General features: G+C 47.8%; 1 protein-coding gene across 4 annotated transcripts; it reads right to left on the bottom strand.

The window, feature by feature from the left end:
- Positions 1-790: 790 nt before the first annotated feature.
- On the bottom strand, positions 791-23,778 carry Gtf3c2 (general transcription factor IIIC subunit 2). Of its 4 annotated transcripts, XM_059248651.1 has the most exons (21): positions 23,509-23,778; positions 20,503-20,565; positions 18,281-18,532; positions 17,796-18,117; positions 17,412-17,540; positions 16,819-17,095; positions 14,194-14,288; positions 13,865-13,942; positions 13,056-13,154; positions 12,396-12,623; positions 12,130-12,241; positions 11,860-11,968; positions 10,279-10,304; positions 9,554-9,683; positions 5,077-5,221; positions 4,511-4,672; positions 4,255-4,342; positions 3,897-4,025; positions 2,562-2,711; positions 2,366-2,473; positions 791-1,939 (listed from the first exon to the last, which is right to left on the bottom strand). In XM_059248651.1, the coding sequence occupies exons 3-21, from the start codon at positions 18,507-18,509 to the stop codon at positions 1,721-1,723; spliced, it is 2,835 nt and encodes a 944-aa protein (XP_059104634.1). In that variant the 5' UTR covers positions 18,510-18,532; positions 20,503-20,565; positions 23,509-23,778; the 3' UTR covers positions 791-1,720. The 4 variants fall into 4 exon arrangements, with proteins under 4 accessions (XP_059104634.1, XP_059104633.1, XP_059104631.1 ...); XM_059248650.1 differs by lacking the exon at positions 20,503-20,565; XM_059248648.1 differs by lacking the exons at positions 20,503-20,565; positions 23,509-23,778 and adding an exon at positions 22,870-23,241.
- Between the last annotated feature and the right edge of the window lie 486 nt (positions 23,779-24,264).

The raw sequence follows: 24,264 nt of genomic DNA, 5'->3' as shown, positions 1-24,264 counted from the left end.
CAAGATGAGGGCTGACTAACACCGGAGCAGGGCTCCCAGCACCAGCCTACACCTCAGCCTTTAGTGCCCACGCCCCACCTTCTCTGCCACTCAAGTAGGAAACACGGATGTGCTGTGTCAAGGGGTTGCTCTGCAGGATGAGCCAGGCTTCTCTGCAATGGAAGGCACTTCTTTATTAGTTCAAAAAGCAAGCCTGACAGCCTGAGCTGGATCACAACAGAGTGGTACAACACTTGGTTCCTTCCCACCAACGCGGGCTGTGGTCCTGCTGCTGCTTAAGGACCTGAGTTTCCTACAGGCCTGCTTCCTCTTCTGTACAGGAAGGGGACTGAACTACTTGATGCTCTTCTGAGAGACTTTCTGGCATTTGACAAATCTTCTATACTACTCAGACAGAAAGCTGTTCCCAGACATGACAGACCAGTCTTGAGTGCTCTAAAGTCTAGATTTTTGTTTCAGGCAATACTAATGTAGACTGCATCCCTTCCAAGAGGAAGCAATGACCTGTTTGTTTCCTATTTCCTAAGATGGTCTAACTACTTCCTCCCAAACCTCAGCCTGTACTGTGTGTCCCATGGCTGTGATCTGGCGATCTCACATCACTGAGGCTGCCGGTGCTTTGGAGGCAGGATCAGTCACGTGAGGTGCAGCTATCCACAAGAGGACTCTATCCAGATGACAATACATTATTGGGTTCTAAATACTTTCTATACAGAGTTTAAACATGTTTAATACGTCAACAATGTGACCATATCATGAAGATCAAAAATCATGACTTGTAAAAGAATGATTGAAATAACTAAAGATATTTAATCTAGAGAAAAAAATGACTTGGGAAACACATGATAGCTACTGTTAAGTACTGAAAAGGGCACTCACAGGGAAGAATGACTAGATCTCCTAACACCCATTAGTAAATTAATAGAGGTATACTCTTGACTTGATATAAAGGAAGATTTTTTTTTTCTTACTTTTTGGTTTTATGAGATAGCCCAGACTGAATGCAAAATTGTGAACCTCCTGCCTCGGCCTCCCAAGTGCTGGGATTACAGGTGTGCACCATTATACCCAGCTTCAAAAATTTTAAAAACACTACTATCCAGGAGTGTTCGAGTAGTGTCAAATGACCAGTGATTGGGAATATTTCATAAGCAGGAGCGAGTAAGAGCTGGCCGCTGTCCTCCTGGTAGGGAGTTTAAGGTGTTCCTCAGTTAAAGTATTACGAGCAGCTTCAGTCCAATAAATTACTGTCCCCCCATTGGGTCTGTGTGTTGGTTATTCTAAAGAGGAAGATTGGAAGGCAATAACATCAAATCCTGGAAATCCACAGGAGCCTTCATGAAGATATCCTTTCCGACTCTCCAAACACCCACTCACAAGTGGTCTCAAAAACACCCAGTACCTTTACTTAGCTTTTACCTCCTTCACAATATGCTCAATATGAGCAATTTGACTCCCAAGCCTAGGTCAGGCCTGAGTGTTTCTTGTGAGCCACGGTTTTAGGCATAGGAATTGTTATGGAGGGGGAGCCCCCCTACCTGCAGGGAGCTGTGACCATAGAAGTCTGTGGAAGGAGAGGGATTTAAGGAGTTCTGGGCAGGTAGGCCTAAAGATCTAGGCCTGGCACCATCACTGTCCAGGAAGGGCCCAGGTCCTATGCTCTGTGCATGGGAGCAATTTGATCTTGGCAGACTTCACCCAAGAGTCTGTGTGGACCAGACTAGGGGTTGGGGGGAAGGCAACGGCTGGTTGGAGAGAAACCAGGCCCTTCCACTGAAAAGGGTGTTTGGAACATAGCATCGAAGTGGGCTCGGCTTTCCAGCTGCACACGGTGAGCCAGTGGGGAGGTGAGGCCACGGACAAAATGGATCCGAACCAGCCCTGACTGCCCCCCAGATACCAGCCATCCATAGGAGTCCAGGTTTGGGCTGAAACGTACCTGTGAAGAGAACAGGAAACCAAAAAGAGCCTCAGAGGCTATGTCTTAGGATAACCCCTACTGTGTGAGCTTTAAAAACAGGTCACCACACCCCAGTACCCAGAAGGCAGAGGCAGATATATACCTATATCTCTGTGAGTTTGAGGCCAACTTGATCTACAAAGTGAGCTCCAGGATAGCCAGGGCTACATAGAGAGACCCTGTCTCAAAAACACCCAAAAACCAACCAACCAAATAGATAAAAACAAGTCACTATCAGAAGGACTGGAGCATGAGAGCCTGTCAATGGATGAGCTCTGCGACCCAGGACCCAGGAGAGCTTGTCAAGGCTGCTTCTCCTCCAGCCATCTCTGCGGACTCTTAGTCGCTCATTCCACTGGTCACAGGCTGATGGAGGGTGGGAAAGCTGCAAGACAAGGCTCTCACCTTGTGAATAGCTTCAAGTTGCAGCCTGTCCAGGCAAAGCTGAGAATGTCCCTCTCCTTCCTGCATGCGCAGCATGGGTTCTCTGCGGAGCAGGTTGTGGAAGGAACTCTGGGGAACAGAAGTGGAATTCCTTAGGACTTCTGCTGTCTAAGGGTTCTCTTTTCTAATAACACACTGATTTGTAACCACAACTTACCAGATCTGTATCTTGAAAGAGCAAGTAGTGGTGATTGATGGTCTCAGTGTAAGTTCTCGCTTTGGGAGGATTGGGGGTCTCAGGGGAGGTCGAGGAGTCTTGGTCTTCGGGGCTGTCCTGGTATGCTATCAGATCTGCTTTATATATAGGCTAAGAGAAGACCACAAGCTTAGCATCTTACATTTTTATTTTTTATCTACAACTGCAGCATTCACACATGCTGTGGGGGTATACAGGGAGGTCAAAGAACAACTCTTGGGAGTCCATTTTCTCTTCTATCCAGTGGTCCCAGGGACTGAACTCTGGACACAGGCTTAGCAGCGTGTGTGTGTGTGTGTGTGTGTGTGTGTGTGTGTGTGTGTGTGTGTGTGTGTGTGAGTATACACTGAGCCATCTCTCTAGTCTGAGATTAGATTTATTTTGTTTTTCAAGGCAGAGTTTCTCTGTGTAGCCCTGGCTGTCCTTGAACTAGCTTTGTAGACCAGACCAGGCTGGCCCCTGCCTTCTGAGTGGTAAGATTAAAGGCGTGCACCACCACCTGCAATTAGATTTTAAAATGCTGAACACAAAAGCAGAAAGTAAACTGGCTTACTATGACAAAGTCTCAAAAGTAGTAAGACTAAAAATACACTTGGGGTCAGCCCATGGTGGCGCATGCCTTTAACCCCAGCACTCAAGAGGCAGAGGCAGGTGGATCTCTGTGAATTTGAGGCCAGCCTGGTCTAGAAAGTGAGTTCCAGGCTAGGGCTGTCACAGAGAAATCCTCTCTTGAAAAAACAAAAGAAAAAAACAAAGCAAAACCCCTGGGCTAGCACAGTGGCTGTGGGTAAAGGCTCTGGCTGCTAACCCTGGTACCTTGAGTTTGAAGAGAGAGAGAGAGAACTGACTCTCAACAGTTGCTCCCTGGCCACACATGAACCGTGGCAAGCACACCACCTCCCCCCCACACACACACAAAATAAATATAATGATAGTAATAATTCTTTTTTTTTTTTTTTTTGGGGGGGGGATTTTTCGAGACAGGGTTTCTCTGTGTAGCTTTGCGCCTTTCCTGGGACTCACTTGGTAGCCCAGGCTGGCCTCGAACTCACAGAGATCCGCCTGGCTCTGCCTCCCGAGTGCTGGGATTAAAGGCGTGCGCCACCACCGCCCGGCTGATAGTAATAATTCTTAAAAAAACATGTTCCTTCCAATAGGGTAGAGAAGATTATACCTAACTCCTTGCCACAGCAAGGACAGTATCAGAGCTTGGAGACCAAGCACTAGTTTGCATCCTACCAAGAGTAGACAAGGCAAGCAGAGTGTGACCTAGTGGATGGATGTCCCCATACTTACAAATCTCCTCTCTGCAGGTTTCTTGACATTGATGGGGTTTGACGCCATGTCAGGTAGGATGGCTGCGATGAGCTCCCCAGATATGTCCCCTGCAGCTACTGTCCCCAGCCAGTCTGACCCTGAAAGACTCTAATAGGAAGAGGCCTGTTCATTTCACCCATCCATCCACCCATTCCCTCCTGTGATGGTGACTTACAGTCTGAGGTCGAGGAGAGACGCAAAGAAACAACTCATGTCTCTAACAATAGTTATCAAACACTGTTCCTCCTTCTGCCCTGAATCGCTGTCTGCCCCTGACTACCACAGTGAGCACACGGGCATCTCCTGCATACTGAAGCTCAGGGAAGGAGAGGCTCACCCAGACGGTGCCTTTCCGTGGAGCAGTAAAGTAGGCCTTAAAACCAAGGTAACCAGCATCGATGTAATGAATTCCACAGAGCCCGTAACTACAAGAGAGAGAGAGAGAGAGAGAAAATAAACCATCCTTCTTCTGAGACTAAGTTCTTTTTCTACAGAATTCAAAATAACCCAGAACAAACCCAACCCTCCCTCCCCAGCGTGTGCCCCAACCCTTAGGGCCTGTCCCCACAACTCAGATCTTCATCTTGCCGTACGAGGCATAGCAGTTGTCCTGAGCCACCGTGACACCATTGTAGGGAAGCAGCCAGGAAAGCTCTGTACTCAAGAAGCGCTTGATGCAGTTTATTGGCTCATAAGGTCGTCGAAGATCCCAGAATTTGATTTTCCGGTCACTCCCCGCAGAAACCAGGAAATGACTGCAAAGATGGGAGATCAAATCAGAGCCAGTGTGGAAGAGTCAGCCTGCTGCAGTCTTCCCTCCACAGACGCTTTTTAAATTAAATTTGTTTACGTTTACTTTACATACCAACCAGTTTCCCCTCCCTCCTCTCCTCCTGGACCCTCCCCCCATCCACTCCTCAGAAGGGTAAGGCCTCCCATGGGAATCAACAAAGCATGGCATATCAAGCCCCCCCCTCCCACCCTGCATCAAGGGTGAGCCAGGCATCCTACCATAGGGAATAGGTTCCAAAAAGCCAGCTCATATACCAGGGACAGATCCTGGTCACACTGATAGGGGCCTCACAAACAGACCAAGGTACACAACTGTCACCCACATGCAGGCAGCCTAGCATGGGTCCCTAGCCCTCTTATTCTGTACCTGTTAGCTTTGCACCACTGAATTGTACGAACAGCCTGGTCATGGGCTAGGAAACACTGGAAGGGGTATAGCTTTAAGGAGCCATCAGAGAGACGTATCCGTTGGAGGGGTGAATTAGTGGGAAGATTCCAGAAAACCACCATGCCTAAGGTAGAGACAGAATATGTAGGCATTGAAGCAGTGGTTCTCAACCTATGGGTTTTGACCCCTGTGACAAACCTCTATCTCCAAAAATATTTGCATTAGGATTCACAACTACAGAAAGATGACAGCTATGAAGTAGCAATAAAGTAAGTACGGCTGGGGTCAGCATGACACGAGGAGCTGTTCAAGGGCTGCGGCATCGGGAAGGCTTTTGGTTCTGGGTTCTCATTTCTTTCTCTGGGACCCCAGACTTTGTCTCCTCCTCTCAAATCTAAACTACAGTGAGAGAGTAGGGATGATGTGACCAGAAGAGTTCTCCCTCCCAAGCTCAACCCAACATGACATCAACTAAATGTGACAGCTTAGTCCTGGGCCTGCACCTCAAGTTTCAGTTTGAGTGTATCTGATGGCTGCTAAATAAAAGGTTTTTTTTTTAAATTATGCATATGTGTATTTGTCTGTGTGTGGGTATGTGCCGGTGTGAGTGTATGGATGCCAGAAGAAAGCTTTGGATCTCCTAGAGCAGGATTTACAGGTGGCTGTGATGTGGGTGCAAGAAATGAATTCAAGTCCTCTGCAAGACTTGCTCTTAACTGCTGAGCCATCTTCTGGGACTCAAAGTAAGTTTTAAAATAGTGCGTATCTGCTGCCAGCACGTGCTCATAACCTCCACATTCGGGCTGAGGCAGGATGATCTGCCCAGGACACACCATGAAAGCCGGTCTCACCAAACTAAAAGCCCTTTAAAGAGCAGGCGGCAAACGACAACCAACAACCTGACAGACAGCGTTGCCTTTTGTGTTTGGTACTTGGGACTGAACTTTTCTCATGCATGCCAGGCAGGTGCTGGACCTCATGGGACTGGAGTTCTACCCCACTGTCACTCCATAGCATGCCGCCTAGGTTGGCCCCAAACTCCCAGCATCCTTCTGTCTCTGTCTCCAATGGGTTGGGACAGTAGTTATCAGCCACAGTGCTTGGCTTAGGCTGCCTGTTTGGTACGTTATACTGAAACACCGTCACACCTATTCATTTATGCAATGTCTAGAGTTGATTACATACCCAAAAAGCAGAATTTAGCACCAACAATGGCAAATTAGCTCATAAAACCTAAAATCACTACTGTTTGGTTCATTACAAAAAATTTCTAGTTCTGCTCTACAAAATGCAGAGGAAAAGACAACAAATGTACATTCAGAAAACAACTTGACTTAAGACAAGGCTGGCAAAGGGGAGATACTCAAAAATGTAACTCAGATAAAAATAAAAGATAAAGAGCATTAAAACCCTTATATACATAACTTAGGGAGTGCAGCACTTATGAACCGTTTTCAAAGAACAAAACAAATACGGTGATTTGAGGGTAAGCAATGAAAACAACCCAGCGAAGGAGGCAGGAGCCTGGGCTGAGACCTGGGAGACCGTCAATGGTCACTCCAGCTACAGCAACTTGTCTCACACACGCAAGGACTGACTTCAATCACAGGCCCTGGGCGGGCGAGGGGTAACAACAGTAGTAAAGCAGGAGACACGGATCCTGACAATGAAAACATCACCCAAGAGGGCTGGAGAGATGGCTCAGTGGTTAAGAGCACAGACTGCTCTTCCAAAGGTCCCGAGTTCAATTCCCAGCAACCACATGGTGGCTCACAACCATCTGTAATGAGGTCTGGTGCCCTCTTCTGGCCTGCAGGGACACATGTAGGCAGGATACTGTATACATAATCAATAAATTTTTTTAAAAAAGAAAGAAAATACCACCCAAGAAAAACAGACACAAGTGTGATGTAGGTAGGAAGTTAAAAAAAGCACTAACTTCCTTATCTTCCTGACAGAAAATCTACTGACCTGTATTACTTTAAAACAATAAATAGAACAGGGCTGGAGAGATGGCTCAGCAGTAAGGTCACCTGCTGCCAAACCCCATAACCTGAGTTTGATTCTGGGACCTACCTACATGGCTGAAAAAGAGAACCAACTTCCATAAGGTGGCCTCTAACCTCAAATTAATGAATAAATGTAAAAACTATGTAATTAAAAACCTTTAAATTGCACTTATTGGAAGAACTGAGGGATTATACCCAGGACCTAATGAATATTAGGCAAGCACTTGCTAATCTTTCTATTTTTAATTTTGAGATAGGGTCTAAAATGCCTGGGCAGTACTTGAACTTGATCCTCCTACCTCAGGCTCTGAAGTAGCTGATTATAGCCCTGTACCACCAGGCCCACCAAACACTGGGTACCCTTGCACTGGAATTAAGTCAGCTATGAGCTGCCTGTGGATGATGGGAATCGAACTCAGGTCCTCTGGAAGAGTAGTCAGTGTTCTTAACTGAGCCAGCCCCTACACCTTTAAATTAAACAGCTTATATAGTGTGATCTTATTTCAATAAAGTTGTCTTTCTTAAACTCCCTTGATAAACTCCTGTATCATCAGAGAATTTTTCTCTTTTCTACTTTATAGTGGAAACATTTATGTGAAGTACATTCATTTCCAGCACACAATTCCATGAGTTTAACAGTTACTAGCACCAGTGACAAGAACCCAAATATTTCCATCAATGTCAAAATTCCTTATGACTCTTTGTATGTCTTTTGAGTGAGAAAAGTGACTATCTACATATCATACTAGTGATCAGCAGGCATTGTGGGTAGTTATTCTGAGCTGTATCCATGTTATATGACAGAAGACAACATTTTTTTTAATTGCTAAGTAGTTTATTATATGTATATATCAGTTTTGTTCATCCACCTGATTTCTTTTAATTACATTAATTCCTTTTTTATGTGTGTACCACAGCATGTGTGTGGAAGGACATCTTGCAGGAGTCAGTTCTCTGACTGTGTGGGTCCTGGGGATCGAACTCAGGCTGTCAGGCTTGGCAGCAAGCACCTTGACATTCTGGACTATTGATTCAGCTGTTCAGCTCTTTTTAAAAATCTTGTAATTAAAAAACCTTTTTTAAATATGTGTGTCATGTGTTCCTTGATAGGTCAGAAGATGTCTGATGCTATCCTGGAGCTGGAGTTACAGATGAGCTGCTTGGTGCTGGGAACTGAAGATGGGTCCTCTGGAGAGTAGCAAGTCCTCTTAACAACGGAGCCATCTCTCCAGACCCCCTCATTTGTTTTATTAATTTAAAAACCATTGTATTTGCTTATTTTATGTGGTGTGGAGGTCAGAACAACCACTGGGAACTGCCTCTCTCCTTCCACGTGTGGGTCTCAGGGATCAAACTCAGGTCACCAGGCTTGAGGGCAGGCATCTTCAGTGACGAGCCAACTAGCCAGCACCTCCACTTAACTCTGAATTGACATTATTTTAACAGTTATAGAGGACTACATTAAATTATGTTCACATCTTTCCTTTCTTTTCTTTGAGATGAGGCCAAAATAGCCCAGGCTGGCCTCAAATAGTTTTTTTCGTTTGTTTGTTTTGAGACAGGGTCTCTCTGCGTAGCCCTGGCTGTCCTGGAACTTGCTCTGTAGACCAGGCTGGCCTCAAACTCACAGAGATCTGTCTGCATCTGTCCAAGTTCTGGGATTAAAGGTATGGGTCACCATCGCCTGGCTCAAATAGTTATTTTCAAGACTGACCTCAAACTTCTGCAGTCAAATGCTCCCCCAACCCTGAACTTCCGATCATCCTGCCTCCACCTCCAAGTGTTAAGATTACAGGCACATAGTGCTGGGGACTGAACTCAAGGGGTTAGGACACACAGAGTAAGCATTCTACCAACTGAAATGCATCCCATCCCCCCACTCTTAATAATTTTTTTAGTGGAAAAATTATAGTGACATTTCTTCTTTGTGTATTCTTTTTTACAATGTTTGAATTTTTATGAAGATGTGTTATCTTCCTCCCCCCCCGAGACAGGGTTTCTCTGTGTAGCTTTGAGCCTTTCCTGGAACTCACTCTGTAGTCCAGGCTGGCCTCAGAGATCCGCCTGCCTCTGCCTCCCGAGTGCTGGGATTAAAGGTGTGCACCACCACCGCCCGGCTAAGATTTGTTTTATTTTATGCATGTGAGTACTTTGCTTGCGTGTTTGTCTGTGCACCATGTGCGTGTCTAGTGCCCAGAGACCAGAGGAGGGCTTTGGATCCCCTGGAACTGGAGTTACAGATAGTTGAGAGCTGTCAGGTGGGTGCTAGAAACCAAACCCAGGTCCTCTCTCTGCAAGAGCAGCAAATGCATGTAACTGCTGAGCCAGCTCTCCAGCTCTGCTTGAATATCTTCAACTATAGTATTATGCTTAACCAAAGGAGGATACAATCCAAACCCAAGCACATATAAAAAGCTTCAAGAGCAACAACAGGTCTTGATTTTTACCATTATAGTATCCTGCAGCCAGGTGGTGGTGGGGCCTGGTAGGCATCCAAGCCAGGCTAAGGCACTGACCACACTCAGAGGGGTCTGAAGCTTGCACAGACCCCACCTGAAGGGTTGCCAAACACTGAACCTGTAAGGACAGAAGAGATAAGATTAGGATTAGGTGTTCTTACTGTGTGAAATAAAACTCTATAATCAGTTTTAATTTTAAGATTTATGTGTCTAAGTGGTGTGTGTGTGTGTGTGTGTGTGTAGAAGCATGTGTACCACATAACTGTCAGGTCCCATGGAATTCAGAAGATTCGGGGTCAGATCTCATGGAACCGGAGTTTTGGATGGTTGTGAGCCACCATGTAGGTGCTAGTCATGTAGGTGCTAGGATTCAAACCTAGGTCCTCTGCAAGAGGAGAAATTGTCTCCAGCTCCCTAAATCAGTTCTTTTTATTTTATTTTTTGTTTTGTTTTTTGAGACAGGGTTTCTCTGTGTAGCCCTGGCTGTCCTGGAACTCACTCTGTAGACCAGGCTCATCTCAAACTCCCAGAGATCCACCTGCCTCTACCTCCGGAGTGCTAGGATTAAAGGTGTGTGCCACCACCGCCCAGCCAGATCAGTTCTTAATCCAGACAAGGGATGCTTTTCAGAAGTGAAAGACTCACTGTGGAATCTGTAAAGTAAGGCTCTAGGCAGATGAAGCCTCCACTAAGAGAACAGGTTCCTCACTCACCTTGTAGATGGCAGGCTTCATAGCATCTGTGTGAGAAGAAAGACAAACAGCTGATGCTCTGGACCCCCAGGACTGAGCTCCTCCTCAGGCCTTGCTGTGTGAGCTGGAGCTCTTGCCTGGGCAATGCCTTCCTTCATCTTTCTCACCATCAATGTCTGACCTCTCCACCTGCCCCACCGTCTTCTCCAACATTAGCTTTCCTCTCTGAGAACCGCTAACTCCTCCACATGGTCTCCTCTCCTTTCTGTCTCTAGATCTCTGCTCATGTGCTTGGGACTTGTCACTATCCACTTGCTCTCTCCTTACTGACTTGTTCCTCCATTTCTATGTAAACGTGCTCTACTGTCTCCTCTAGAAGGGTTAATTAACACGGGAAGTCAGGTGTAGTAGTGTAGACCTGTAATCCCAGAAGTGTAAGTGGAAGGAGGAGGAAGAGAGGTTCAATTATCCTCAGCTACACGGTAAGTTCAAGGCCAGCCTGGGCCACAAGAGAGAGAGAGACGCTGCTTCCGAAAACAAACTAAAAGAACCACACAAAACCTCCCTTTGGCCCACGGTCACCAGCCACCACCCTCATTTATTTGCCTCCCTTTATATCCAAATCTTTTTGTTTGTTTGTTTTTGTTTTTCGAGACAAGGTTTCTCTGTGTAGCTTTGGTGCCTTTCCTGGAACTCACTTGGTAGCCCAGGCTGGCCTCGAACTCACAGAGATCCACCTGCCTCTGACTCTCAGTGCTGGGATTAAAGGCGTGCGCCACCACCGCCTGGCTATATCCAAATCTTTTAGTTTTTTCATGTTTTTTCAGACAGGTCTCTCTATAGAGCCCTACCTGTCCTAGAACTCACTCTTTAGACCAGGCTGGCCTCGAACTCACAGAGATCCACCTGCCTGCCTCCCAAGATCCCAGTTATCTATCTCCAAAGTTTCTAAAGAAATTATCTGTGAGGCTTGACCAATCTTTAAGCTTCATGCAGCTAAGAATAGCTAAAAATGTGGCTCAATACAAAATTGTAAGTCTACTTAACACATTACCAGACTTTCCATTTCTTGGCAATTCAGCTGTGGAAATGAACTCTGTAGATGACATCGTTCCACAATATTAAATGTCTGATTCCTTATTTCCACCTCAACCTACTCCTCTACCAGACTACCAAACACAGAACATCCTAGGGCTTACCCCCAGATTCCCTGAAATACTCAATACCATTGGGGGAAAACAAGCTCTGCCTTTCTGACTCTTCCTAAGATCCTGTCTAAACGTAGGTGAGGGGGAGGGGATGAGACAAGCACCAGGGAAAGATGGAGGCTAGAGAAGGTGAGTCCCACTTGTCAGCCTCAACCCTTGGCAACTCTTTACACCATCAATTTATGAGGGCACAGAATATGAAGAGGGGGGGTTAATGGTAAAATGCGGAGGGGGCAGTTAGTCTGGAAAGAGTTTAAGCTCAAGAATGAACAACTGAAGTCACAGCATTGTCACGAAAGCCTGCCTGATTATGCTTTTATGCTCGAGACTGTATCTAGGTCCTGGGAGGCAGGCAGGCCTCAGAGCTCCCCACCACTGCGTCTGTACCACTTGCCTGGAGGCTGCTGAGCCAGGAGGGCCTCAGGATGCGGCAGACTGAACAGCAGCACCTTCCCATCGGAGCAGGCCAGGGCCAAGAGACCCAGGCGAGGCAGGAGAGGAGCCTGGAGGGTGAGAGCAGATCTGCGCTGAGGTCTGCTGCTTTCCGGTGCCTCTCAGAACTCCTGAGGCATGGGATGCTGGGAAACCCCACCCACCACACTCTACCCTTCCTTCCTCCGACCCTAAGAAGGCCCAGAGCTAGCCCACAGTCCACTAGAAGTACCTTCCGAGGAGTTTCTGGATGTTCCCATGCCCCACTGGGGCAGAACTTGAGGTCCCAGATACAGCCACTGTCACAAGCAATCCCATAGACAAAGTGGGCCCTGTTGCCAGGACTGGAGAGAGAAACATGGGAGACAGTAGGTAGGAAGAGCCCAGGACTAACGAGCTCCATCACTTCCCTGTCTTGTCTCAGCCCAATGCAAGCCCTTGCCCAGCCTGTCTCTCCCTCACCCACCTGCCTGTGGCAGTGTCCCAGCCCCACCTCACCAGCTTTCTTGCTGCAATGTCCCAAGGCCCCAGAGCTGCAGCAGCCCAGGGCCTGAATGAAGCTGGCTCAGTGGGTGTGTCTCATTCATGTCTGGGCTGGAGAAAAGGGCCACATACTGTGAGGCCGCTGACCCTTCGGGCACTGGGCACCAGTCCAGAGCCCAGAGCGGTCCTCCTGTGAAGAAGGACACATCCCAGCGCTCTGGATGTGCTGTGATCGAGCTAAATCTAGAGAAAGGTCAGAGAGCAACAGAGATATTAGGAAACGTAAGGACAAGATGGAGGGTCTCACTGGAACAGGTATGAAAATCGGTCTATGGCTGACGCAGGCCTCTGGCACGACTCACATCTCCCTCCCTTCCCTCTCAGAAATGAACTCCAGCTCATCTTCAAGGATGAGAGGCTGTTTGTTCATGCTCAATGCATGTCATCTTGTGGACTGGTCTGCCCAAGTCTCCCAAACTTCTCTTAGCCGGGCTTGTAGAGAAAGCTGGACACTGTCCATTAGAGAGGACTAGCCTGCTACAGCAGACTCTCTCCTCAGAACCAACCAAGACCGGCACTCAGGGGAGGGCAGGCCAATCCGCTAACCCCTGCAACCATCGTTCTTCCTAGTTCTCTCTTTGACAATCAGAGAAGAGGGCCGAGTGGCTCCTTCACCTGTTTATCCTGTAGATCGTGCCATCCTCGGGAATCCCTTCACGGTGTACCGAGAACAGGGGAGACTTCTCCTCCTGGGGCAGGTAGGGAGCTGCTTCACTGTGGGAAGCAAAAACATCAGCTTGACCCCGGAAGAGCTTCGCCACACACAATTCCCACTGTACACTTAATTCTTTGTCACTTGTCTATCCTCTCCTTCAAGGCTTCTTTGGTAGTTAACATTGTCAACTTGACAGGACCTAGAATCACCCATTAGGCAAGCTTGTGGGCACACTCTGAAGGGTTACCTAGATAGGTTGGCCTCTGGGTAAGTTTGTGAGCAAATTTTGTTTTGTTTTTTTGGTTTTTCAAGACAGGGTTTCTCTGTGTAGCTTTGGAGCCTGTCCTGGAACTCGCTCTGTAGACCAGGCTATCCTCGAACTCACAGAGATCTACCTGTCTCTGCCTCCTGAGTGCTGGGATTAAAGGCGTGCGCCACCACCATTAGCACCGCCGCCGCCAGGCGAGCGACTTTCTTTATTCGGTTAATTGAAATGGGACAATTCACCCTAGATGCCCATGGGCTTGGGTCCCGGACTACATAAAATAGAAGCCGGCTGAGCACCAGCACCCACTGATCTCGCCTCCCCAACTGCAGGTAAAGAGCAACCAGTTGCCTCAGGGTTCTGCCAGGACTTCCCACCAAGACGCACTGGCGCCTTCGACTGTGAGCCAAAATAAATGCTCTCTCCTTTAAGTTGCTTTTGCCAGAGTATTCCATCACAGCAATAGAAAAGTAAATCAGCTTCAGAGACGTCAGTTCCACTTACAGTTCGGATAACAACTGCCACTTCCAGGCTACTGGAATCCATTCAGCAAACTCCCAGAATGAATGCTGCTGTTCTCGGCTAGAGACAGAAGAGCATCGATGGAAAGGAGAGAACTCTATAACAGCATTGTCTAAGCCCATTTTCTGTGAGGGTGGGAGTGACCAGCACTTGAAATGTGGTCAAGAATTGCAGAGAGATCTTGCCCTTAACAGCGCCCCTCAGTAATGAGCTAATGAGCATCACCACTGCACTCCACACATAAGCAAGGGTCCCCTCTCTGGATGGTCCTTAGACTCCTCCTCCCCCGCCTGCCCTCAGCCCTTACTCACAGGTCCTTGGTGAGGTGCAGGCACTTCCAAACAGGAGCCATGATGTAATTGGGTAAGCCATTGGGAGCCATGCCCCGGCAGTGAGGTTTCTGCTTCTGAGGATCAAAGTGAAGAAAATATAAACATCTAGGTTGGAGAAAGTCCCAGAAGATAGCTTTCTTTCTCAGTTTTTAACTTTCCTTGGTTTTTACATATCCTCCCAACTGCCCTATCAGCATCTCAACAGACTTGTGGTACAATGACTCTATCTATCAAAGCATTCTGTTCGTCTTTCTCCAGTCTCCACGATATTTGGTTCAGAGGACTGTCATACACTTCCTGAAACTCTTGCCCTGGGGGACAGACACATCCAGCACTCCTTTAGTGACATGCCGCCCCCCCCCCCCCCCCCCCCACACACACACACACAGGTCAAGGAGGGCATTCTTTAGATACACAGTCCTGGAATCTCACTCATATTCCAGGGATGACTATCACCTTCAAGCCCAATTCGAAAGCTTACATCACTATAAACTTGGCTCAGTCACAACTTTTCTACAAGCTGTAGGTCTACAGAGCCATATTAAGGACTAAGACAAAAAGAAAAATCAGAACTCAATTAAATTAAGAAATAAATAGGGGCTAGAGAGATGGCTCAGCAGTTAAAAGCATTGGCTGCTCTTCTAGAGGAACCAGGTTCATTTCCCAGCAACCACATGGAACTCATAACTGCCTGTAACTCCAGTTTCAGGGGATCTGACACCTTCACAGAGACAAAAAAATGAAAGCACATGAAATAAAAATAAGTACATTATAAAAAAAGAAGAAAGAAAGAAAAGTATGGTGGCTCACGCCTCTAACCCCAGCATTTAGGGGAGGAAAGAGACCCAATCTAAAAAAAAAATACAGTGGAGAATGACAGAGGGAGACACTCAAGGTCTACCTCTAACCTCCACACCATGGTACACGTCGCCACACGCATGTACATACACATATGGGTAAGTACACATGCATACACACACACACACACACACATGTACCTACCCAACAAAGCTCCTGTCTATGCTGGCTGTGGCGGTGCACACCTGAAAAGCTAGTGCTAACACAACTGTGGCGGGAGGGTCAGGTCTGAGACCAGCCTGAACTACTCAGAGTTAAAGTACAGCCTGAAGCATAGTAAGAACATGTCCAAAAACATTCAAAGTTTTAGGGCTGGCAAGATGGCTGAGCAGGCTGAGCTTGTTGCCAAGTCTGACGACCTCAGCTGGATCCCTGGGCCACACAATGGTGGGAAGAACGGACTCCCGAGTTGTCTACTGACCTCCATACTCACTCCAGCACTCAAGTACCCAGACACTATTTGGATCAGTCTTAATAGATATATTATATACACACAGACATATATACACTTTTTAATATTTTGGATTTGTTGCATTTTTACTTTCAAAAACTAAAACTGATCTCAAAGAATCACTTGATTACTGAGGGTCTCAGTGCTCCCGTAACTGCACACTCAAGGCACACACTGGAGACCAGATAACTAGACTGTGGGTTCATGGCCACAGGCACCTCCCACTCCACCAATCAGAAGTCCCTGACACCTACTGGCAGGATGCCCCCAGCTGGCTCTCCCTGGCGGGCTCTCACCTCTGCTTTCCTCATCGGCTGACTGGACTCTCAACCTGTCATCTGCATAAATGAAAGCTGACTCCTGAGTGTCAACTGAAGCTTGCCCTACTTCCTACCCACGTTCTTTTTTGACTTAAAAAGATTCTGCAGGTTTAGCTGGAATGTTAAAAACAGTCAGGCCTGGGGGCCCAGTGATAATCCTAACTGCTCACGAGGCTGAGGCAGAAGGATTGTGAGCTCAAGGCCCGCCTGGCTACAGAGTGAGGTTAGGGCCATCCTAGAAACTTTGTGAAACCGTGTCTCAAACTTTAAAATAGAAAAGTGAAAGATGTAAAAAAAAAAAAAAAAAGAGCTGGGTATGTAGGTCAGCAAGAGCACTTCCTAACATGCACGAGGACTCAGGTTTAATCCTCAGTACCACAAGAAAGGAAAAAAGGTCCAGACATGAATGGTAATGCTGCACAATAGTATAGATTCCTTTTTTTGGTGTAGTAAAGCCACAGAATTGCACATTTTTAAACAGTAAGCTTGTGTTATGTGTATTCACGACAAACCAAACAAACCAGCACGTGTTAGCGCCGACCAGTGTAAGTCCTCTCATCCTCTACTGACCTCCTATGGACACTACTCCCCAGACCCTGTTCTCCGCTGCAGTCACCCTCTGGGGACACAGCACCCTGGACACCTGCACCTGCCCTTCAAGGCCCAGCTCAGGAGCCACCCCTCTGTAAAATGTGAGCAGTTAGTCCCCTCCACCAATCGAAGAAGTCATTTTGTAGCACTCAGTGGAGGCAGGATCTCTGTCCAGACGTGTGTTTTCTAGTAGAAAACACTCTGGAGTGAGCCATTTTATTCACGGTGTTCCTCCCCTATAACCTCCCCAATACATCACATTTCTGAAGTTTTCCCTTTTTTTGGTACTAGTTTTGGCTATGAGAGGTCAAAGTCATCCTTCTCGGTACTCGGGTGCTTCCTAAAATTCCCATCTTCCCACCCTTTCTCGTCAACTCAAGTTACCCCTGCAGCGGGTCCTCGCGGGGTGCTTCGGGGTGCAACAGGCTCAGGGTCAGAGGAGTTCTCACTCGGGGCCTCACTTTCCTCCTCATCTTCACCCTCGACCTGAAGAACAAAGTCTTCATCCCGAGCGCTCCCATCTTCGTCACCCTGAGAGGCTGCTTGCCGCGTCTTCTTCGGCTTGGTGGGGCTGCTCACCTTGGGACTCTTAGGGCCGGACAACGGAGCAGGCAGGGCTGTGGAGAGCTCTTCAGCCAGCTCCTGGAGGTACAGAAGTGCCCTGTAGGACAGGGTGGAGTTAGAGCCATGCTCGCAAGCACTGAACGGAGCCCACATTTCCAGACTTTTTATTTTACTATCTCAGCAATGCTGTGAAGCAGATGCCAGTTTCCCCTTCCCTCCAATAGATACAGAAACAGAAGTCCAGGAGAATTAAGTGATCTGGCATAGGCAAGGCAGCTACCAAGGATCTGAGTCCCGGCTTTCTATCTCTAGGCCAATGCACTCTTACTCTAGCACACAGAACATCAAGGGCAGGGGGAGAAGGGGAAGCACAGAAACACTGAAATATATTGAGTGGTAAAAGCAATGAAGACCTGGGGGAAGTCTGTGAAAAATGTGATGGAGAGCCAGGTGTGGTGGCGCACGCCTGCAATCCCAGCACTCGGGAGGCTGAGGTGGGAGGATCGCAAGTTCGAGGCCAACCTGGGTTAGGCAGCGACACCCTGTCTCAAAACAAAAACAAAACAAACAAAAAATGTGATGGAGTATGAGGTACAGAAAGAAATCACTTAGATACAAAAGTTAGCAACACATACCCACAAAAGTGGCTTTAAGAGCTAAAGGGTTGCCCCACCCAGCACCCAGGCACCACCCCTACTTACCTGATACCTCACCAGTCTTCCCATCTCTCCAACATCTGCCCCACCTTCCCCCCTCTACCACCACCCCTCCACCAGGCTGTGCCCCACAATCCTTACACTTGCGCAGCCCTTCGGCGGGGTCGTTCCCCAGAAGGGGTCTCAAAGTCCTCAGGGGGCCTCTTTGGATGTGGAGACTCTGGCTGATCTAGGCCTTTGGACAACTTCAGAAGTAGCAGGTCTCCCTTGGACTTTTGACTTCGTTTCTTAGGCATAGGGGTGGACAGAGGGTTGGCCTGATCTAAGAGACCAGGAACCAGAGGGGTGGACGGAGGGTTACGTTGCTGAGGCCTTTTAGGGCCTCTTGGTGTCCTACCACCTCTCTTCCCGGGAGGCTTTGAGGCCCTAGGGTTTGAGATCTTGGACATCTCTGAAGAAAGATCTGTAGAGAAGAATATGGTCTATGAGATGGGATCAGAGCTCAAGGTTCTTCGGGGTACAGTATACGGTACCCAAGTTTGTAAGAACCCATGAGCTCAACATGCTCTCTCTTTTATCTCAAGCTAAGCATGGAGAGACAAGAAGAGTGAGGGCAAAGCACACACCTTGCTGCTCCAACCTGGTGAGGCTTTCCTGCTCTGGAGGAAGCCTCCTCTTGTCAGGCAAAGGGGTAGGCAGCGACATCTCGATGGGGGCCTCCACACTGCAGCTTTCTGAGGAGCCCTTGACATCCAGCTGGCTCAGTTCTTCTTGTCCAGGAGAGTCTACCACAATCATGTTCCCCACGGGGTCGGCCTCCCCCAGGGCAACATAGCCGACCCCGCAGGTATCCATCAGCACCCCCCAAAATGGCTGCCCTGCATACAGAGATACAGCAATGAGTGGAACACAGAAGCCATTTGTAGAGGCTCAGAGTTCTCTTTTCCCTTTCATCCCACAACCGGAAACCCAAGCATCCTGATCGACCATTCATTCAAGTAACTACTGGGGTGGTAGCGTGGCTTAGTAGGTTAAGATGCTTGCTGCCAAGTCTGGTGACTTGAGTTCAATCCCCCGATCCACATAGCATGCTGTAAGGAGAAAACCAACTTCTACAAATTGTACCCCGCCGCCCCACAACACGCTATTCTGTCAAGAACTAGTAAATGATAAGACAAACAAGGAGCAGGACATAGTAGTGCACACCTGTAATCCCAGCTCCCGGGAAGCTGAGGCAGGAGAGATGCTGTGATTTTGAGACTAGCCTGGGCTACACACAAGCCCCTGTTTCAGAAAAGAAAACAAAAACAACAAAAAAAGACAGGCAAGATGCTACCTTCTTGAGATTTACATTCTCATGTAGCACAGTAAATAAGTAAACAGACAATAAGCTACTGTTTAGTAACTGCTTACTACCTACCAAACATAACACTAAATGCTTTATGAATATTACTTAAACCTTATATATCATCATAAGGATATGGACGTGAATATGCAATTAACTTAATTCTTACTAAAAAACAGTAAGCCGATTCATATTCAGATACCCCACCACAAGGGAAACGGAGACAAAACTGTGCACCTCTGGGGAAGAATTGTAACTTCCTAAAAACCAGACAGCTGCCAAGCAGGTGTGATGGCGCCGTGGCAAAGTCCTAGTTACTATGGAAACAGAAGCAGCAAAAGGATAATTTGAGCCCAGGAATTTGGGGCCAGCTTGGGGTATAAAACAGCAAGACTCTTACTATTAAATTTACAGAGTTGCCGGATACTATAAAACTTAGGCCAAGCTAAAGTAGGATACCCAGAGGCAACATCCAGTTCTGTGTGTGTTGGTAAAGGAGCAGATTCCCTAAAGAATAAGAGCTGCACTGAACTAAGTAGGATAGCACATTTTGAAATCTTAGCACTTGGGAGGTGGAGACAGGAGTTCAAAGCTAGCCTGGACTACATGAGATCAGGAAGGGAGGGAGGGAGGGAGGGAGGGAGGGAGGGAGGGAGGGAGGGAGAAGAGGAAAGAAAAGAAAGAAGAAGGGAGGGAGGGAAGGAGGGAGGAAGGAAGGGAGGGAGGGAGGGAGGGAGGAAAGGAGGGAGGGAGGGAGGAAGAAGAGGGAAGAAAAGAAAGAAGGGAGGGAGGGAGGGAGGGAGGGAGGGAGGGAGGGAGGGAGGGAGGGAGGGAGGGAAGGAGGGAGGATTGAAACAAGAGTAAGAGTTTTCTAGAACCTAGCCATCAATGTTACATTTGAATTGGGGAGAGGGGTGCCTATTGGCTACAATACAATTAAAGACCATCCTATCACATTAAGAGAACTTTCTCATATCAAAAATGGACTAAAGTATCCCACATCATTATGAACCCAGAAAAATCAGATCTATAACCACGACGAAGGGCACTGGCAGAAATAAAACACTGACCACAAACCAAAAATTTGAGCAAATACAACTCTGTAAGGGTCCAGATTTTGGTCAGGACAACCTGTTTGCCTTTGACAAGGGGCAGAAATAGTTCAACTCCCAGGAGGGAACCCTCCATAGGTTGAGACCTAACTAAAAGATAAGGAATTCACCAGGCTCAATGGAAAAGTGTGCTCATATAAATTCTAAAAGAAATACACCTCTCTTCCTGTAAGTAGCTCTAGTTCTATTAAAATGGCAGCAGTAAACCTCTACCCCACTAAGTGGTGAGGCTAAATGCAACCCCATATGCTAAAGACACTGTGTATGGTACCACTGCTCTTTGGTAAAGAGAGGACCTGTATCCCATTCAAAAGCAGTAACAAGCAAAAAAGGATCCAATGTGGGACCTATGCTCAGACAAGACAGGAAGAAAAAAAAAGTTGAAAAGTACCTTTCAAAAGAACTACTCCAGAAAACAGAAGAAAATTTTCAGCAAACACAAAAACTACAGGATCTAGGAAACAAGAGAAAACAATGGCAAGGCGGTTTGAGTAAGCTGGCAGCCACAGGGAAAGGAACTAAGTAAAAACATAAATTCTTAGAAATTCAACCTGCAGGAAGAAAACCAGCAAAGTCAAACTACGCTGCTAAAAAGTGAGATGAAGGGGCAGGTTTGGAGAAGCCACAGACTGCAAGGAGGAGAAGAGCTGGTGACAACAATGACAGATGGAGAAGTGGAGCTGCGGGCTAACAACTCGGGCTCTGCTGCTGTTTAGAGACAGGGTTTCACTGCGCTGCCCAGGCTGGCTGTGACCTGGCAGAAATGTGCCCGCCTCTGCTGGAATTAAAAGTGTGCTCCACCATCCTGGTTAAAGTACTTTATGGTTTAAAAAAGAAGGCAAGTGTGGTGGTACACACTTGTAATCCCAGGGAGGTGATGTGAAGAGATCAGGAGTTCAAGACTAGCCTGCGAAACATGAGAGATCTTGTCTCACAAATAATGAAGAAATGAGAATAGAAAAAAACAAAACTTCAAAAACTTAGTAGAAGAGGTTTGGGGGTGTTGGCACATGCCTTTAATCTCTGTGAGTTCAAGGCCAGCTTGGTCTACATCAGCTGGCCTAGAACATAGTTAAGACCCTGTTTTAAACAAAACAAAACAATGTAATAGAAGAGAGGGAGGAGTGGTGGTTGGTGCCTGTAATCCCAGCAGTAGAAGGTAGCAGAGGCAAGAGGATGGAGATTTCCAGACCAGCAGGGATACAGGAAGACCCTGTCTCCTCTCACACTCTCCCCCCTCCAAATATTGAAATAAGGAAGACCTCAATTTACAGATCAAGAAGGCTTGGGGGGGCATCGCTGGAGAGATGGCTCAGCAGTTAGGAGCCTTGCCGCTCCTGCAGAGGACCTGGATTTGGTTCCCAGCACCCACATGGTGGCTCATAATCAACCAGAACTACAGTGGTGCACAGACATACATGCAGGCAAAACACCCATATACATAAAATAAATAAATAAATAAATAAATAAATAAATAAATAAATAAATAAATGGCTTATTTGGAAAAGAAAAATAAAGATTTTTTTTTTTCTAGTTTTTTTCGAGACAGGGTTTCTCTGTGTAGTTTTAGTGCCTGGATCTCGCTCTGTAGACCAGGCTGGCCTCGAACTCACAGAGATCTGTCTGCCTCTGCCTCCTGAGTGCTGGGATTAAAGGTGCATGCTACTGCCACCTGGCTTTCTAATTTCAAATTTTAAAGGTTTCAGTTGGCCACGATGGTGAATACTTGTAATCTCAGCCCTTGGGAGTTGAAGCTAAAGGATCTGGAGTTCAAAGCCAACCCAGAATAAAAAACTGTCTAAAATAAGGGCCTTGCAAAATAAACAACAACAAAACAATATTCTGACTGTAGTGAAGACAAAAATCTATCTTCTTTGTAAGATCCTGCCTATCTGGCTTACTACAGTATTCAAATTTGATTCATGGTAAATATATCAATTAGCTCATAACTTTTTTCACTGAGTGACTCAACACACACACACACACACACACACACACACACACACACACAATCCTTTTGAAGATTCACTTCTAGTGAAAGGCAGTGGCAGTGAGTGGTTTAATTTCTTTTTTGTTTGTTTTTGTTTTTCCAGACAGGGTTTCTCTGTGAGGCCCTGACTGTCTGGAACTAGCTCTATTGACCAGGCTGGTCTTGAACTCACAGATATCCACCTGCCTTTGTCTCCAGAGTGCTGGAACTAAAGGCGTGCGCCACCAATGCCAGCTGAGTGGTGTCATTCCTACTTAGGAGTTTACGATACAAATTTTGGACAGATAGTAAAGGAAGAAATGTTCAGTAAATTCTAATTAGAGTTTTACATCTCAAACTGTTTGATTCCCTTGCTGCTTCAGGCTGCTAACCTGACTACTTGGGCAAAAGAAAAAAACAATTAGATAACACTATATCATAATTATGGGCTTACTTCACACACACTGGTTTAACACTGTTCCCGAAAGTATTCCTATCATGCAACTGGTGACGTATCAGATAATTTTACTGGTACAAAATGAACATTTTCATTTGGCTGTATTTTTATTTTAACTTACACAGAAGCCTGCAACTCACATTTTCAGTTTATACTGCTAGAGACGAAGGAGTGTAAACTTGAAGAGTAGAACTTAAAACTATTAAGAAAATGGCACTACAGTTGATAACGGTAAAAGGTAACGTGAGCGAAAGATTAATTTATGTAACAACATGCCCCCAAGGGCAAACATATCTGATTATATCCTCAACCTCTCCAGTAAAGTGAATTACCTCCTGTGGGGGGTGAAGTCGCCATCTCTGTCGTGCCCAGCCGACGGCCAACTTGCCGCGGAATAAAAAGACCAGACAAGGAAACATAACTGGCCCTTGGCTGCGCCAATGGGGTTGCAGCGCGCGGGGCACAACCCCCGGGGTTAGAGCCACTTGGAGGAAAAGGCTGGGACACACAATAAGAGGGGACTGAGCACAACGAGGAGGACAGACCGCGATCAGTCTAGACATCACCACCTGCCATTCCCCAATCCTGGCCGTGGGGGCAGCTTTCTCCACTAGCCGGTGCGGCAGGCGAGCCCTGATCTCCCTAAGCCTGAGGACAACAGCAGGTTACCGAGGCCACGGGGAGCCACGCAAACAGCGCGGAAGCCTGGCCCCCGGCTCCCGCGTTACACGCACCGCGTGGGGGAAGAGGGTAAGACAGGCTGGCAGAGATGGGGGATGCTCAGTGGCCACAGTGGGGACTGAGGCGAGAGCGCGACGGCTTTCTGGAGACGCGCCAAGGCTGGGAGGCGCGCTGCCTTGCGCGGGGGTAAGGGCGGAATCGGGAGTCGGTTCCCAGGGCCTTAGCGCCACGGCGAAAGAAGGGGAGGAGTAATTCTGGGTCCCCCGCACACCCCGTTGCGGTACACTCACCCGCGCCAAAGTCCTTCCGGAAGTCCAAGTTCGAAGATGGCGCCGCCTGTCGGGTCGCGGTTTTATGACGACACCTCGAGCGGCTCTTCCTCGCCCCGCCCCCGGCACAAGGTACACGCCAGCTTGGTCGGGAGTGCGTTCCCCGCCGAGTTTTCTACTAAACTCCGTGTTCCATAATGCAGCGCGGCGCGGCGCGGCGCGGATCGGCGCGGAGCCCTCCGACGCCCGCGAGCTGGAGCTCGGCTTCCGCGGCCCTAGGACGCTGCAGGGCCTGCTGGGAATTTCAGCAACCGGAAGGGGAGGTCGGCGCCTGCGCGGCACCGTGGCTTCCCCAGCGGCCTGGCTTTAAAGCTTGGAGGATGCAGTTGTCGCGCTCTGCTTGTCGCCGAACGTTCCGGCCTGCCGTGCCACCCAGGCTGCGGCGATCAGAGCCAGGCCACACTGATTCCTAACTGCAACCCCGAGCTTCGACGGGCTAGGAGACAAACCCTCGCCGCCCACCGCCAAGAGGATCTACTGAATGAGCAAAAGACGGGAAGAAAATAACCAGGAGGGCTTGGAAAGAGGCCAAGGGAAGGAAGAACCGGGGGGGGGGCGGGGGCGGGGGCGGGTTAGGCTCGCCTGGGTGGGTACGCTGCGCTTCTAGAGAGATCGTCAGCCCTACTGCCAGGCCTCGCGCCACCCCGTCTCAGGGAGGTGGCCTGTGATGGAGCAAACAAGTGCAGCAAGTTTTCCTGAGCCATTTCAAACCGTATA

The sequence above is a fragment of the Peromyscus eremicus genome, chromosome 22 (assembly GCF_949786415.1).
Source record: "Peromyscus eremicus chromosome 22, PerEre_H2_v1, whole genome shotgun sequence".
NCBI lineage: Eukaryota > Metazoa > Chordata > Mammalia > Rodentia > Cricetidae > Peromyscus > Peromyscus eremicus.
The sequence above is the reverse complement of the archived record's forward strand: the minus strand, read 5'-3'. Positions and strand labels throughout refer to the sequence as shown.